Source organism: Phasianus colchicus, chromosome 38, assembly GCF_987193195.1.
Source record: "Phasianus colchicus chromosome 38, bPhaCol1.hap1.1, whole genome shotgun sequence".
NCBI classification, from domain to species: domain Eukaryota; kingdom Metazoa; phylum Chordata; class Aves; order Galliformes; family Phasianidae; genus Phasianus; species Phasianus colchicus.
The window spans coordinates 885,853-901,983 of NC_143473.1; the positions used below are offsets into that span (position 1 = coordinate 885,853).

Genomic DNA, 16,131 nt, shown 5'->3' on the forward strand with positions numbered 1-16,131 from the left:
ATCCCCCCCCAAAAAAAAAAACCCTATAGACAGCGAGTGGGGGCAGCGCAGAGCTTTATTTGGGGTGGGGGGCGGTTGATATATGGGGGGGTGGTTTTATAGGGGAAGGGGCGCCCCTATGGCACTTGTAGGGTACAGACTGGGGTTGGGGGTAGGGGGGGGTGTGCAAATATAGGGTCAGCATTTGGGGTTGGGGGGGGGGGTTTTGGGGTCCCCCCCCCCCAGTAAATCTTGGGGTTTCGGATGCCTCAGGAGTACATGGTGAGCTGCAGCCACTGCGGGGAGAGAGCGGTTATAGGGCGGCCCTATAGGGGTTTTGGGGGGTCCTATAGGGTTTGGGGGCCCTGTAGGGACTGGGGGGGTTGTATAGGGGTTACAGGGCGGCCCTATAGGGGTTTTGGGGGGGGTCCTATAGGGTTTGGGGGTCATACAAGGGTTTTGGGGGGGGGGGGCAATAGGGGTTTGGGGGTCCTATAGGGTCTGGGGTGGGGTCCTATAGGGGTTTGGGGGTCCTGTAGGGGGGGGAGTCCTATAGGGGTTATAGGGCGACCCTACAGGGGTTTTGGGGGGGGCCTATAGGGTTTGGGGGCCCTATAGGGACTGGGGGGGTCCTATAGGGGTTTGGGGGCGATCCTATAGGGGTTATAGGGCGGACCTATAAGGGTTTTGGGGGGGCCTATAGGGTTTGGGGGTCATACAAGGGTTTGGGGGGGGGGGCAATAGGGGTTTGGGGGTCCTATGGGGTCTGGGGGGGGGTCCTATAGGGGTTATAGGGCGACCCTACAGGGGTTTTGGGGGGGGCCTATGGGAGTTTGGGGGTCCTATAGAGATTGGGGGGGGTCCTATAGAGATTGGGGGGGATCCTATAGGGGTTATAGGGCGGCCCTACAGGGGTTTTGGGGGGGGCCTATAGGGTTTGGGGGTCCTATAGGGACTGGGGGGAGTCCTATAGGGGTTATAGGGCGGCCCTATAGGGGTTTTGGGGGGGCCTATAGGGTTTGGGGGTCATACAAGGGTTTGGGGGGGGGGGCAATAGGGGTTTGGGGGTCCTATAGGGTCTGGGGGAGGGTCCTATTGGGGTTTGGGGGTCCTGTAGGGGGGGGAGTCCTATAGGGGTTATAGGGCAACCCTACAGGGGTTTTGGGGGGGGGCCTATGGGGGTTTGGGGGTCCTATAGGGACTGGGGGAGTTGTATAGGGGTTATAGGGTGGCCCTATAGGGGTTTTGGGGGGGTCCTATAGGGGTTTGGGGGGGGGCTATTAGGGTTTAGGAGCCCTATAGGGACTGGGGGGGGTCCTACAGAGATTGGGGGGGATCCTATAGGGGTTATAGGGCGGCCCTATAGGGGTTTTGGGGGGGGCCTATGGGAGTTTGGGGGTCCTGTAGGGACTGGGGGGGGATGTATAGGGGTTATAGAGCGACCCTATAGGGGTTTGGGGGGGATCCTATAGGGGTTATAGGGCGGACCTATAAGGGTTTTGGGGGGGCCTATAGGGGTTTGGGGGTCCTGTAGGGACTGGGGGGATCCTATAGGGGTTATAGGGCGGCCCTATAGGGGTTTGGGGGGGTCCTATAGGACTTGGGGGTCATACAAGGGTTTGAGGGGGGGCAATAGGGGTTTGGGGGTCCTATAGGGACTGGGGTGGGTCCTATTGGGGTTTGGGGGTCCTGTAGGGGGGGGGAGTCCTATAGGGGTTATAGGGCGACCCTACAGGGGTTTTGGGGGGGGGCCTATGGGGGTTTGGGGGTCCTATAGGGACTGGGGGGGTTGTATAGGGATTATAGGGTGGCCCTATAGGGGTTTTGGGGGGGTCCTATAGGGCTTGGGGGTCATACAAGGGTTTGGGGGTGGCAATAGGGGTTTTGTGGCCCTATAAGGATTTGTGGGGGTTTGGGGGCCCTATAGAGGTTTGGGGGAGGGGGGGGGGACACAATTGGGGTTTTGGGGTCCTAAAGGGGTTTGAGGGGGGCAATAGGGGTTTTGGGGTCCTATAGGGGTTTGGGAGCCCTATAGGGGTCTGGGGGCCCTATAGGGGTTTTGGGAGGGGGCTAAAAGGGTTTGGGGGTCATATAGGGATGGGGGCAATCCTACAGGGACATGGGGGAAGCCTATAGGGTTATGGGGGTTCTATAGGGATATGGGGGTCCTATAGCCATTTGGGGGCCCTATAAGGATTTGGGGGGGGTCCTATAGGGGTTTGGGGGGTCATATAAGGTTGGGGGGGGGGCCTATAGGGTTTGGGGGGCCCTATAGGGTCATAGGGAAGTCCTATAGGGTTTTGGGGTGGTCTGATAGGGGTTGGGGCTCCTATAGTGATTTGGGGGTCATATAGGGATTTGGGGGGGGTCCTATAGGGATTGGGGGGGCCTATAGGGTTGGGGGCTCCTATAGGATTTGGGGGGGCCCTATAGGGATTAGGGGGCCCTATAAGGTTGGGGGGGTCCCATAGGGATTGGGGGGGCCTATAGGGTTGGGGGGGGCCTATAGGATTTGGGGGGTCCTATAAGGGTTGGGGGGGCCCTATAGGGTTGGGGGATGCTATAGGGTTTGGGGGTGTCCTATAGGGTTGGAGGGGGGCTCTATAGGATTTTGGGGGGGCCCTATAGGGATTGGGGGGGCCTATAGGGTTGGGGGGGTCCTATAGGGATTTGGGGGGATCCTACAGGGAATGGGGGGGCCCTACAGGGTTTGGGGGGTGCTATAGAGTTTGGGGGGTGCTATAGGATTTGGGGGGTCCTATAGGGATTTGGAGGGGCCCTACAGGGATTGGGGGGGCCCTATAGGATTTGGGGGAATCCTATAAGGGTTGGGGGGGCCCTATAGGGTTGGGGGGTGCTATAGGGTTGGGGGGGGTCCTATAGGATTTGGGGGGTCATATAGGGATTTGGGGGGGGTCCTATAGGGATTGGGGGGGTGCTATAGAGTTTGGGGGATCCTATAGGATCTGGGGGGTCCTATAGGGATTTGGGGGGATCCTATAGGGATTGGGAGGGCCCTATAGGGTTGGGGGGGGCCTATAGGATTTGGGGGGATCCTATAAGGGTTGGGGGGGCCCTATAGGGTTGGGGGGGTGCTATAGGGTTTGGGGGGGCCCTATAGGGATTGGGGGTGCCTATAGGGTTGGGGGGGGTCCTATAGGATTTGGGGGGTCCTATAGGGATTTGGGGGGATCCTACAGGGAATGGGGGGGCCCTACAGGGATTGGGGGTTGCTATAGAGTTTGGGGGGTCCTATAGGATTTGGGGGGTCCTATAGGGATTGGGGGGGCCCTATAGGGTTGGGGGGGGGCCTATAGGATTTGGGGGGTCCTATAGGGATTGGGGGGGCCCTATAGGGTTGGGGGGTGCTATAGGGTCGGGGGGGGCCTATAGGATTTGGGGGGATCCTATAAGGGTTGGGGGGGCCCTTTAGGGTTGGGGGGGTGCTATAGGGTTGGGGGGGGCCTATAGGATTTGGGGGGGGCCTATAAGGGTTGAGGGGGCCTATAGGGTTGGGGGGGTGCTATAGGGTTTGGGGGGTGCTATAGGGTTGGGGGGTGCTATAGGGTTTGGGGGTGTCCTATAGGGTTGGAGGGGGGCTCTATAGGATTTTGGGGGGGCCCTTTAGGGTTGGGGGGTGCTATAGGGTTTGGGGGGGGTCCTATAGGGATTGGGTGGGCCCTATAGGGTTGGGGGGTCCTATAGGATTTGGGAGGGCCCTTTAGGGTTGGGGGGTGCTATAGGGTTTGGGGGGGGTCCTATAGGGATTGGGTGGGCCCTATAGGGTTGGGGGGTCCTATAGGATTTGGGGGGGCCCTATAGGGTTCCCCCACCTCCTGCAGGCTGACGCGGATCTGCCCGCTCCCATCACGGTCCAGAGACTTGAAGGCACCTGGAAAGGGGGGGGACCCCAAAATTGAGGGGGGGGCACCCCAAAATCGGGGTCAATTCTTATGGGGGGGGCCCTAATATCAAAGGGGGTCCCCTAATTTGAGGGGGGGGCACCAATAGTTCCCAGGGGGGAGTCCTCAAATATGAAGGGTTCCCAAATTTGGGGGGGGTCCCTAATGACCCTGGGGGGGTCCCTAATAATCCGGGGGGGTCCCTGATAACCCGGGGGGGGGGTCCACAATCGTTACAGGGGGGTCCCCAAATCTGGGGGTCCCCAATAACTCGGGGGGGTCCACAGTTGTTATGGGGGGGGGTCCCTAATAACAGACTGGATCCCTAAATCTATGGGGTCCCCAAACTTGGGGGGGTCCCCACTAAGCAAAGGGTGCCCAAAAATACCCTGGGGGGGTCCCTAATAATTCGGGGGGGGGGTCCCAAATGGGGGGGGGTCCCAATAACCCCGGGGGGGGGCCTAATAACCCTGAGGGGGGTCCCTAATTAGTGAGGGTCCCCAAATTCTATGGGGTCCCCAAATGTGGGGGGTCCCTAATAATTGGGGGGGGGTCCCTAATAATTGGGGGGGGGTCCCTAATAATTCAGGGGGGGGGTCCCAAATGGGGGGGGGTCCCAATAACCCCGGGGGGGGTCTCTAATAACCCTGGGGGGGGTCCCTAATTAGTGAGGGTCCCCAAATTCTATGGGGTCTCCAAATGTGGGGGGGTCCCTAATAAGAGAAGGGTGCCCACAATTTTTCTGGGGGGGTCCCTAATAATTGGGGGGGTCCCTAATAGTCCTTGGGGGGGTCCCAAATGTGGGGGGGTCCCCAATAACCCGGGGGGGGGGTCCACAGTTGTTGTGGGGGGGGGGGTCCCTAATAACAGACTGGATCCCTAAATCTATGGGGGGGTCCCTAATTAGAGAGGGTCCCCAAATTCTATGGGGTCCCTAATAATTTGGGGGGGGGGGTCCGTAATAATCCGGGGGGGGTCCCCAGATCTGGGGGTCCCAATAACCCCGGGGGGGGGGTCTCTAATGACCCTGGGGGGTCCCTAATTAGAGAGGACCCCAATTTTATGGGGTCCCCAAATTTGGGGGTCCCCAATAGCAGATTGGACCCTCAATTATTCCGGGGGGGTCCCTAATAATTTAGGGGGGTCCCTAATAATCCAGGGGGGGGTCGCTAATTTGGGGGGGTCCCCAATAACCCCTGGGGGGGTCCTAATAACCCTGGGGGGGTCCCTAATTAGTGAGGGTCCCCAAATTCTATGGGGTCCCCAAATGTGGGGGGGGTCCCTAATAAGATAAGGGTGCCCACAATTGTTCTGGGGGGGTCCCTAATAATTGGGGGGGTCCCTAATAATCCAGGGGGGGGGTCCCAAATGTGGGGGGGTCCCCAATAACCCAGGGGGGGTCCCTAATAACAGACTGGATCCCCAATTTTATGGGGTCCACAAACTTGAGGAGTCCTAATAAATAAAAGGTGCCCATAAAATTGTTCTGGGGGGGTCCCAAATAATTTGGGGGGGGGTCCCTAATAATCCGGGGGGGTCCCCAAAGCCCCCCCCCCTTACGGAACATGGCGTCCAGGCGCACGAGGCAGCTGATGAAGTTGTCAAAGTCCAGGTTCCCCCCTTCGTCCCCATAACGACGACCCAGGACCCCCCAGAGCTCGGGGGGCAACCGGAACCCTAAAAAACGGGGGGGGGGGCAAAGGGGGGGGGGTTCAGCCCCAAATCAGCCCCACACATAATAAACAAAACCCCCGCCGCCCCCAGACCCCATAATTCCCCCCCCAGACCCCATAAACCCCCCCCAGACCCCATAAACTCCCCCACTGATCCCATAAACTCCCCCCAGACCCCATAAACCCCCCCCACCCCATAACCCCCCCCCCACCCCATAAATCCCCCCCCCAGACCCCACAATCCCCCCCCCAGACCCCATAAACTCCCCCACCCCATAACCTCCCCCCACCCCATAAATCCCCCCCCAGACCCCACAATTCCCCCCCCACCCCATAAATCCCCCCCCAGACCCCACAATCCCCCCCCCAGACCCTATAAACTCCCCCACTGATCCCATAAACCCCCCCCAGACCCCACAATCCCCCCCCACCCCATAAATCCCCCCCCCAGACCCCACAATCCCACCACCAGACCCCATAACCCCCAGATCCCACAATCCCCCCCCTAGACCCCATAAATCCCCCCCCAGATCCCATAATCCCCCCCCATCCCATAAATCCCACCCCAGACCCCATAAACTCCCCCACTGATCCCATAAATCCCCCCCACCCCATAACCCCCCCCACCCCATAAATCCCCCCCCCAGACCCCATAAATCCCCCCCCAGACCCCACAATCCCACCCCCAGACCCCACAAACTCCCCCACTGATCCCATAAACCCCCCCCCAGACCCCATAATCCCCCCCCACCCCATAAATCCCCCCCCAGACCCCACAATCCCCCCCCCAGACCCCACAAACTCCCCCACTGATCCCATAAACCCCCCCCCAGACCCCACAATCCCCCCCCAGACTCCATAATCCCCCACAGACCCCATAAACCCCCCCACCCCATAAATCCCACCCCCAGACCCCACAATCCCCCCCCCACACCCCATAAATCCCCCCCCAGATCCCACAATTCCCCCCCCAGACCCAAAAATCCCCCCCCAGATCTCACAATCCCCCCCCACACCCCATAAATCCCCCCCCAGACCCCACAATCCCCCCCCAGACCCCACAAACTCCCCCACTGATCCCATAAATCCCCCCCACCCCATAACCCCCCCCACCCCATAAATCCCCCCCCAGACCCCATAAACCCCCCCCAGACCCCACAAACTCCCCCACTGATCCCATAAACCCCCCCCCAGACCCCATAATCCCCCCCCCCACCCCATAAATCCCCCCCCAGACCCCACAATCCCCCCCCCGACCCCACAAATCCCCCCCCCAGACCCCACAATCCCCCCCCCAGACCCCACAAACTCCCCCACTGATCCCATAAATCCCCCCCCCAGACCCCATAATCCCCCCCAGACCCCATAAACCCCCCCACCCCATAAATCCCCCCCCAGATCCCACAATTCCCCCCCCCAGACCCCAAAATCCCCCCCCAGATCTCACAATCCCCCCCCACACCCCATAAATCCCCCCCCAGACCCCATAACCCCCCCCAGACCCCACAAACTCCCCCACTGATCCCATAAACCCCCCCCCCAGACCCCACAATCCCCCCCCCAGACCCCATAAACCCCCCCCAGACCCCATAAACCCCCCCACCGCATAAATCCCCCCCCCAGACCCCACAATCCCCCCCCCAGACCCCATAAACCCCCCCAACCCATGAATCCCACCCCCAGACCCCACAATCCCCCCCCCACACCCCATAAATCCCCCCCCAGATCCCACAATTCCCCCCCCCAGACCCAAAAATCCCCCCCCAGATCTCACAATCCCGCCCCCACACCCCATAAATCCCCCCCCAGACCCCACAATCCCCCCCCCAGACCCCATAATCCCCCCCCAGATCCCACAATTCCCCCCCCCAGACCCAAAAATCCCCCCCCAGATCTCACAATCCCCCCCCCACACCCCATAAATCCCCCCCCACACCCCATAAACCCCCCCCAGACCCCATAAATCCCCCCCCAGACCCCACAATCCCCCCCCCGACCCCACAAATCCCCCCCCCAGACCCCACAATCCCCCCCCCAGACCCCATAAACCCCCCCACCCCATAAATCCCACCCCCAGACCCCACAATCCCCCCCCCACACCCCATAAATCCCCCCCCAGATCCCACAATTCCCCCCCCCAGACCCCAAAATCCCCCCCCAGACCCCATAACCCCCCCCCAGACCCCATAAACCCCCCCACCCCCAGACCCCACAATCCCCCCCCCAGACCCCATAAATACCCCCCAGACCCCATAAACCCCCCCACCCCATAAATCCCCCCCCACACCCCATAAACCCCCCCCAGACCCCATAAACCCCCCCACCCCATAAATCCCCCCCCAGACCCCACAATTCCCCCCCCACCCCATAAATCCCCCCCCCAGACCCCATAACCCCCCCCCAGACCCCATAAATCCCCCCCCAGACCCCATAAACCCCCCCACCCCATAAATCCCCCCCCAGCCCCCACCTGCAGCCTCGAAGGCCCCCGGCAGCTCCTGCACCCCAATGGTTCCGGACCGATCCGTGTCGAACCTCTTATAAATCAACTGGGGGGGGGGGGGAGCGGGGGGGTCACCCCCAAAATTTATTTTGGGGGGGGGGTTCCCCAAACACCCTTCTGCCCCCCCCCAAATTCCATACCGCTAAACCCCCCCGTTCCCCTTTTATGGGCCTCGTTTTGGGGTGTCCCCCCCCCCCAAAAGCCCCATAAGGAACACACTTCAACCCCCCCCCCAATAAAATTTAATGGGAGTCTCTTCTGATGCCCCCCCCCCCATATTTTGAGGTGCCCCCCCCCAATTCTTTGGGACCCCCCCCCAGATATTGGGCTCCCTTCCATTTTGTCCACTCCCCACATTTTGGGACCCCCCCATATTTTGAGGTGCCCCCCCCTCAATTTTAGCCCCCCCCCCATATTTTGGGACCCCCCCCATAATTTGAGATGCCCCCCCCCAATTTTAGGGGCCCCCCCAATTCTTTGGGACCCCCCCCAGATATTGAGCTCCCTTCCATTTTGCCCCCTCCCCCCATTTTGGGACCCCCCCATATTTTGAAGTGCCCCCCCTCAATTATTGCCCCCCCCCATATTTTGAGGTGCCCCCCCTCAATTATTGCCCCCCCCATATTTCGAAGTGCCCCCCCCTCAATTTCCCCCCCCCCTCCAATTCTTTGGGACCCCCTGCAGATATTGGGTTCCTTTCCATTTTGCCCCCCCCCCCCCGTTTTGGGACCCCCCCCCAAACTCCCCATAAGGCACCCATTTTGGGGTGCCCCCCCCCATTTTGAGGTGCCCCCCCCCCAATTTAGGTGCCCCCCCCCACCTGCCACTTCTTGATGTTGTTCCACAGATACTTGAACTCCTCGAACCCCAATTTCCCCGTGGTGTCACTCTGGGGGGGCGGGGGGGTCAAAGAAAATCCCCCCCCTTAAAATTAAATCCCCCCCCCAAAAAAAAACCCCAAAATCCCCCCCAAAAACCCCCCAAATCCCCCCCCCAAAAGCCCTCAAACCCCCCCGAATACCCCAGAAAAATCCCCATTCTGACCCCCCCCAATCGACCCCCCCACCCCATAACTGCCCCCCCACCCTAATTAAGCGCCCCCCACCCTAATTAATCGCCCCCCCCACCCCAAAACCCCATTAACTTCCCTCCCACCCCATAACTGCCCCCCAAAACCCAAACAGCCCCCCCCAAAAAATCCCCCATTACCTCCGATTCTGACCCCCACCCCAAATGAATCCCCCCACCCCATAACCGCCCCCCAATCCTAATTAATGCCCCCACCCTAATTAATAGCCCCCCCACCCCAAAATCCCACTAATTCCCCCCCGACCCCATAAAAAACCCTATAACCACCCCCCACTAAACCCCCCCCCCAGGCACCCCTGACCCCATAACCACCCCCAAACAACCCCAGACCCCCCCCAAAATCCCATAAGCCCCAACCCTGACCCCCCCTCCCCATTCCCCCCCCGACCCCATAAAAAACCCTATAAGCCCCCCCCCCCCAAAAACCCCCACAACAGCCACACCGACCCCATAACCACCCCCAAACCCCCCTAAACCCCCCCAGACCCCCCCAAAATCCCATAACCCCAACCCTGACCCCCCATCCCCCCCCCCGACCCCATAAAAAACCCTATAACCGCCCCCACAATAGAAGACCCCAAAAGCCCCCCCTCTGACCCCATAACCACCCCCAAAACCCCTCAAAATCCCCCAAACCGCCCCCCAAAACCCCATAACCCCCAACCCTGACCCCACCCAAAACCCCATAACCCCCAATCCAGACCTCCCCACCCCCCCCGACCCCATAAAAAACCCTATAAGCCCTCCCCAAAACAGCACCACCCCAAAAGCCACCCCAACCCCACAATCCCCCCCCACAGCCCCCCAACCCCATAACCCCCCCAATTCCCCCCTAAAACCCCCCCAGACCCCCCCCAAAACCCCATAACCCCACAACCCCCAACCCTGACCCCCCCCGACCCCATAAAAAGCCCTATAAACCCCCCTCAAAACAACACCACCCAAAAGCCACTTCAACCCCACAATCCCCACCCCACAGCCCCCCCCGACCCCATAACCCCCCCCAATTCCCCACTAAAACCCCCCAGACCCCCCCAAAACCCCATAACCCCCAACCCTGACCCCCCCCGACCCCATAAAAAACCCTATAACTGCCCCCACAATAGAAGACCCCAAAAGCCCCCCCAAAAACCCCATAACCCCCCCCAATTCCCCCCTAAAACCCCCCCAGACCTCCCCCAAAATCCCATAACCCCCAACCCTGACCCCCCCACCCCCCCCGACCCCATAAAAAACCCTATAACCGCCCCCCCAAAACAACACCACCCAAAAGCCACTCCAACCCCACAATCCCCACCCCACAGCCCCCCCCGACCCCATAACCCCCCCCAATTCCCCCCTAAAACCCCCCCAGACCCCCCCAAAACCCCATAACCCCCAACCCTGACCCCCCCATTCCCCCCCACCCCATAAAAAACCCTATAAACCCCCCCCAAAACAACACCACCCAAAAGCCACCCCAACCCCACAATCCCCACCCCACAGCCCCCCCCGACCCCATAACCCCCCCCAATTCCCCCCTAAAACCCCCCCAGACCCCCCCAAAACCCCATAACCCCCAACCCTGACCCCCCCCCCCCGACCCCATAAAAAACCCTATAAGGCCCATGAAGGATACGTCCATCACAGCCACCATACTGCGACACGTGTCCAACCCAAACCCGTCCGTCTTCAGGTCGGGGTCTTCGGGGGGGGGCACAAAAAAAACCCTATTTAGTTTATGGGGTCACCTCCCCCCCCCCCAAAAAAAAATCCCATATATATCGCCCCCCCCAAATTAATATATATGGGGATCCACCCCAAAAATCCCATATGCATACGGAACCCTCCACTAAAAAATCCTATATATTTCCCCCCCCCCCCCATATTAAAATATATCATGACCCCCCCCAAAAAAAACCCTATATGTATATAGGGACCCCCCCCCCAAAAAAAATCCCATATACGGACTGGGGGCATCTATAGGGTCTGTGGGTTCTCTATAGGGATTTGGGGGTTCTATAGGGTCTCTATAGGGACTGGGGGGCTTTATAGGGTCAGTAGGTTTTCTATTGGGATTTGGGGGCTCTATAGGGTCTCTACAGGGTCTCTATAGGGACTGGGGGGCTTTATAGGGTCAGCAGATTTTCTATAGGGATTTGGGGGCTCCATAGGGACTGGGGGGGGCTCTGTAGGGATTTGGGGGCTCTATAGGGTCTATATAGGGTCTCTATAGGGACTGGGGGGGCTTTGTAGGGATTTGGGGTCTCTATGGGGATTGGGGGGGCTTTATAGGGTCTGTGGGTTTTCTATAGGGATTCGGGGGCTCTATAGGGTCTCTATAGGGACTGGGGGTGTTTTATAGGTTCAGTAGGTTTTCTATAGGGATTTGGGGGCTCTATAGGGCCCCTATAGGGATTGGGGGGGCTTTATAGGGTCTGTGGGTTCTCTATAGGGATTCAGGGGCTCTATAGGGTCTCTATGGGTCTCTATAGGGACTGGGGGGCTTTATAGGGTCTGTGGGTTCTCTATAAGGATACGGGGGCTGTAAAGGATCTCTATAGGGACTGGGGGGGCTTTGTAGGGATTTGGGGTCTCTATAGGGATTGGGGGGGCTTTATAGGGTCTGTGGGTTTTCTATAGGGATTCGGGGGCTCTATAGGGTCTCTATAGGGACTGGGGGTGTTTTATAGGTTCAGTAGGTTTTCTATAGGGATTTGGGGGCTCTATAGGGCCCCTATAGGGATTGGGGGGGCTTTATAGGGTCTGTGGGTTCTCTATAGGGATTCGGGGGCTCTATAGGGTCTCTATAGGGTCTGGGGGGCAATATAGGGTCTGTGGGATCCCTATAGGCTCTGGGGGGGCTCTATAGGTTCCCCCCCCCCCCAATCCCCCAACAAGGGTTGAATGGGGGGGGGGGGGTTCCTTCTCACCCCTCCCCCTCAAACACTCACTGTGGGGGGGGGGGTCCCTATTAATTATTATGGGGGGGATCCCCAATTATTTTTTTTGGGGGGGGTCCCCAAGTTTTTTTTTAGGTGGGGGGGGGGGTCCCCTATAATTTTTTTTATGGGGGGGGGGCCGCAGACTCACGGCGGGTGACGACTTTGTTGAGGATGTTCATCAGTTCTGTGGGGCTGACCTCCATGTCCTGGGGGGGGGGGGAACAAATTTGGGGTGGGGGGGGGGGCAACAGGAGAACAGGAGACCCCGCCCCCCCCCCCCAAATAAAAATAAGCTCCTCCAATCAGTGCCATCCTACAACCACGGTGTACCCCAAAAAAGAAATGGGGGGGGGGAATTGGAATGGGGGGGGGAGGTAAATGGGGGGGGGTCCAATGGATTTTAGGGGGGGGGAAGCAGGGATTTGGGGGGGGGGGGGGGGGTCATGGGCTCCTGGGGGGGTTATTGGGGTGGGGGGTGGGTCTGAGGTTCCTGGAGGGGGGTGTGGGGGGGGGTCCTAAGGGGAGGGGGGGGTCCTGGGGTTCTGGGAGTCCTGGGGGGGGGGTCCTAAAGGGAGGGGGGGAGATTTGGGGGGCCCATGGGGGGGTCCTGTGAGTGCTGGGGGGGGTCCTAAGGGGAGGGGGGTGAATTTGGGGGGCCCACGGGGGGGTCGTGGGGTTCTGGGAGTCCTGGGGGGGGAGGGGGAACAAATTTGGGGTGGGGGGGGGGCAACAGGAGACCCCTCCCAAATAAAAATAAGCCCCCCCAACCAGCGTCACCCTACAATAAAGGGATACCCCAAAAAAGAAATGAGGGGGGGGGGGTTCTGAAGGGGTCTAAAGAATTGGAATGGGGGGGGGGCAATGGATTTTGGGTGAGGGGGGGTTTCTGGGGGGGGGGAGGCAGGGATTTTGGGGGGGGGTCCTGGGGGGGGGATTTGGGGGTCATAGGAGTGAGGCATTGGGGGGGGGTTCAGGGGGTCCTGAGGGGGGTCCTATGAGGGTGGAGGGATTTGGGGGGGGTCCTGGGGGTTGGGGGGGGGCCCTTAAGGGAGGGGGGGGATTTGGGGGTCAGGGGGTGGGGGGGGGGAGGTGGTCAGGGGGTCTCAGGGGGGGTCCCATGGGGGGGGGGTCAGTAGGTCTCAAAGGGGGGGGGGGTCCAATGGAGGGGGGGATCAGGGGGTCTCTGGGGGGGGGTCCATTGGGGGGGAGTCCCATGGTGGGGGTCAGGGGGTCTGAATGGGGGGGGGGGTTCCCATGGGGGGGGCATCAGGGGTCTGAATGGGGGGGGGTCCCATGGCGGGGGGGGGCCCATGGTGGGGGTCAGGTGGTCTGAATGGGGGGGGGGTCCCATGGTGGGGCATCAGGGGGGTCTCAACGGGGGGGGGGGGGGTCAGCGGTTTTAATGGGGGTGGGGGTCAGGTGGTCTTCAGGGGGGAGGGGTCCCATGGAATGAGGGGTCAGGGGGTCTCGGGGGGGGGGGGGGTGTCAGGAGGGGTCTCTTTTGGGGGGGGGGGGGGGGTCCCATGGAGGGGTGATCAGCTGGTCTCTGGGGGGGGTCAAATGGGGTGGGGTGGGGTCAGAGGGTCTCCGGGGGGGGATGTTATGGGGGTCTCACTGGACAGGGGGGTCCCATGGAGGGGGGGTCAGGGGGTCTCCGGGGGGGTAGGGGGGAGATCCACTTGGGGGGGGTCAAATGGGGGGGGGGTCAGAGGATCTCCAGGGGGTCTTGGGGGGGGAGCAAGGAGTCTCAATGGGGGGGGGGGGTCTCCGTGGGGATGGGGGTCAGGAGGTCTTGGGGGGATCAGGAGGTCTTGGGGAGGGATCATGGGGGTCTCAATTGGGGGGTGGTGCCATGGAGGGGGGGTCAGGGGGTCTCCGGGGGCATAGGGGGGCGTTCCACTGGGGGGGTCAAATGGGGGGAGGTCAGAGGGTCTCCAGGGGGGTCTTGGGGGGGGAGCAAGGAGTCTCAATGGGGGGGGGGTCTCCGTGGGGATGGGGGTCAGGGGGTCTTGGGGGGGGTCAGGGAGGTCTCAATGGGGGGGGTGCCATGGAGGGGGGTCAGAGGGTCTCCAGGGGGGTGGTCCCATGAAGGGGCTCAGGGGGGGTCTTGGGGGGAGGCAAGGAGTCTCAATGGGGGGGGTCTCCGTGGGGATGGGGGTCAGGGGGTCTTGGGGGGGGGTCGGGGGGGAGTCAGGGAGGTCTCAATGGGGGGGGGGGGTCAGGGGGTCACCGGGGGGTAGGGGGATGTTCCACTTGGGGGGGGGGGCAGAGGGTCTCCGGGGGGGTCTTGGGGGAGAGCAAGGAGTCTCAATGGGGGGGGTCTCCATGGGGATGGGGGTCAGGGGGTCTTGGGGGGATCAGGGAGTCTTGGGGGGGGGGTCGGGGGGTCTCAATGAGGGGGGGTCTCAAGGGGGGGTCACTCACATCTCCGGCCAGCTGGGTGAAGAGGCGCCGGAACTGCCGGACCTCCTCGCTCTCATTGGGATCCACCATGGAGACGTGGGAGCGGGGGGGCTGTGGGGATGAGGGGGGGGGGCAGGGGGGGGGGGGGCACTCAACTCAGAGTGGGACCCCCAAATTTAGGGGTTTGGGGGGGGCGGGGGGGGGAAATGCACTCACCGGGGGCTCAGGGTTGTAATGAGCGGCCGCTTCGCTGGGGGGGGGGGGGGGGGAAGAAATGAAGGGGGGGTGTCAGTGGTGTCAACCCCCCCCCCACAAAATGCACCCCCCAACCTCTATCCCCCCCCCCACTTATCTCCAAAGCCCCTCCCACCCCATACCCACCCCCAACGCCCCCCCCATATACCCCCCCCCAATGCCCCCCCCGCCCCATATAACCCCAACACCCCCCCACTCCACACCCCCCCAATATCCCCTCCCCACTCCCCCCCCCATATTATTCCCCCCAAAAATGCCCCCCCACCCCATATTCCCCCCCACCCCCCCCCCATATTATTCCCCCCAAATGCCCCCCCCCGCCCCATATCCTCCCAATGTCCCCAAAGCCCCCCCCAACTCCCCCCCACCCCATACACCCCCCAAATGCCCCCCCCGTAACCCCCCCACCCCATATTCAGCCCCCAATACCCTCAAAGCCCCCCCCACCTCAACCCTCCAATGCCCCCCCTGCCCCATACAACCCCCCCAACCCCCCCCCCACTCCACACCCCCCCAATATCCCCTCCCCACTCCCCTCCCCATATTATTCCCCCTCCCAAATGCCCCCCACCCCATATTATTCCCCCCCAAAATGCCCCCCCCCCCATATCCCCCCCAATGTCCCCAAACCCCCCCATCTTCCCCCTCACCCCATATCCCCCCCCAATATCCTCATAGCCCCCCCCCCATTTGCCCCCCCCACTCCATATGCAGCCCCCAATACCCTCAAAGACCCCCCCCCAACTCCATACACCCCCCCCACCCCAAAAATTCCCCCCCCCCCCGACTCACCTGATAGCACTGATGACGCCCCCCAGGACCCCCATGGCCCCCCCAGCTCCTCCTCCTCTCCCCCCGCCCCCCCCACTCAGCAGCCCCCCCAGCACAGAACCCAACCCTGCAGGGAGCCCCCCCCCGCCCCCCCCACCCCCACCTCCGCCCCCCCCCAGGAGCCCCTTCACCAGAAACATGGCGGCAAATTGGGGGGGGGGTCCCCACAAATAATGTGTGTGTGTGGGGGGGGTCACACAGAGCCCTTAGGAATGGGGAGGGGGGGGGGACACAGGAAGTGAATTTGGGGGGGGGGGGCACTGGGAGAAACTGGGGGTTATTGGGAGCAACTGGGATTAATGGGGAGGGGGGGGGTCTCGTGCTGGGGGGGGGGGGCAAAGGGGCTTCTTGTGGGGAAGGTCCTGGAGAGGCACTTGGAGCGCTGGGGGGGTCCCGGGGGGGGGGGGGGGGGTCTCAAAAAAGAGCTGAAAAAAAAAAACAGAGCGACATTAGGACCCCCCCATAACCCTCAGCCCCCCCCATAAATCTCTTTACCTCCCCCTCCCCCCACAGCCCTCAGCCCCCTCCCCCCAAAATAGATCTCAGCCCCCCATAACTCTCAGCCCCCCCCC

General features: G+C 61.4%; 1 protein-coding gene across 1 annotated transcript; it reads right to left on the minus strand.

Annotated features, from left to right (window-relative positions):
- Window positions 1–47: 47 nt before the first annotated feature.
- CAPNS1 (calpain small subunit 1) lies at window positions 48–15,714 on the minus strand. The gene is made up of 10 exons (XM_090129931.1): window positions 15,521–15,714; window positions 14,690–14,723; window positions 14,495–14,584; window positions 12,219–12,276; window positions 10,765–10,829; window positions 8,878–8,946; window positions 8,025–8,103; window positions 5,442–5,558; window positions 3,813–3,871; window positions 48–275 (listed from the first exon to the last, which is right to left on the minus strand). Exons 1-10 carry the CDS (start codon window positions 15,697–15,699, stop codon window positions 249–251), a joined length of 777 nt encoding a protein of 258 aa, XP_089986057.1. The 5' UTR covers window positions 15,700–15,714; the 3' UTR covers window positions 48–248.
- Window positions 15,715–16,131: the final 417 nt, after the last annotated feature.

What these genes read in the sequence shown, in the direction of transcription:
- CAPNS1 (XM_090129931.1), bottom strand. Translation starts at nt 15,699, where the DNA reads ATGTTTCTGGTGAAGGGGCTCCTGGGGGGGGGCGGAGGTGGGGGTGGG. An exon ending in GGCGTCATCAGTGCTATCAG is followed by an intron (nt 14,724 to 15,520) that starts GTGAGTCGGGGG and finishes CCCCCCCCCCAG; the next exon opens with CGAAGCGGCCGCTCATTACA. An exon ending in ACAACATCAAGAAGTGGCAG is followed by an intron (nt 8,104 to 8,877) that starts GTGGGGGGGGGC and finishes CCCCCCCCCCAG; the next exon opens with TTGATTTATAAGAGGTTCGA.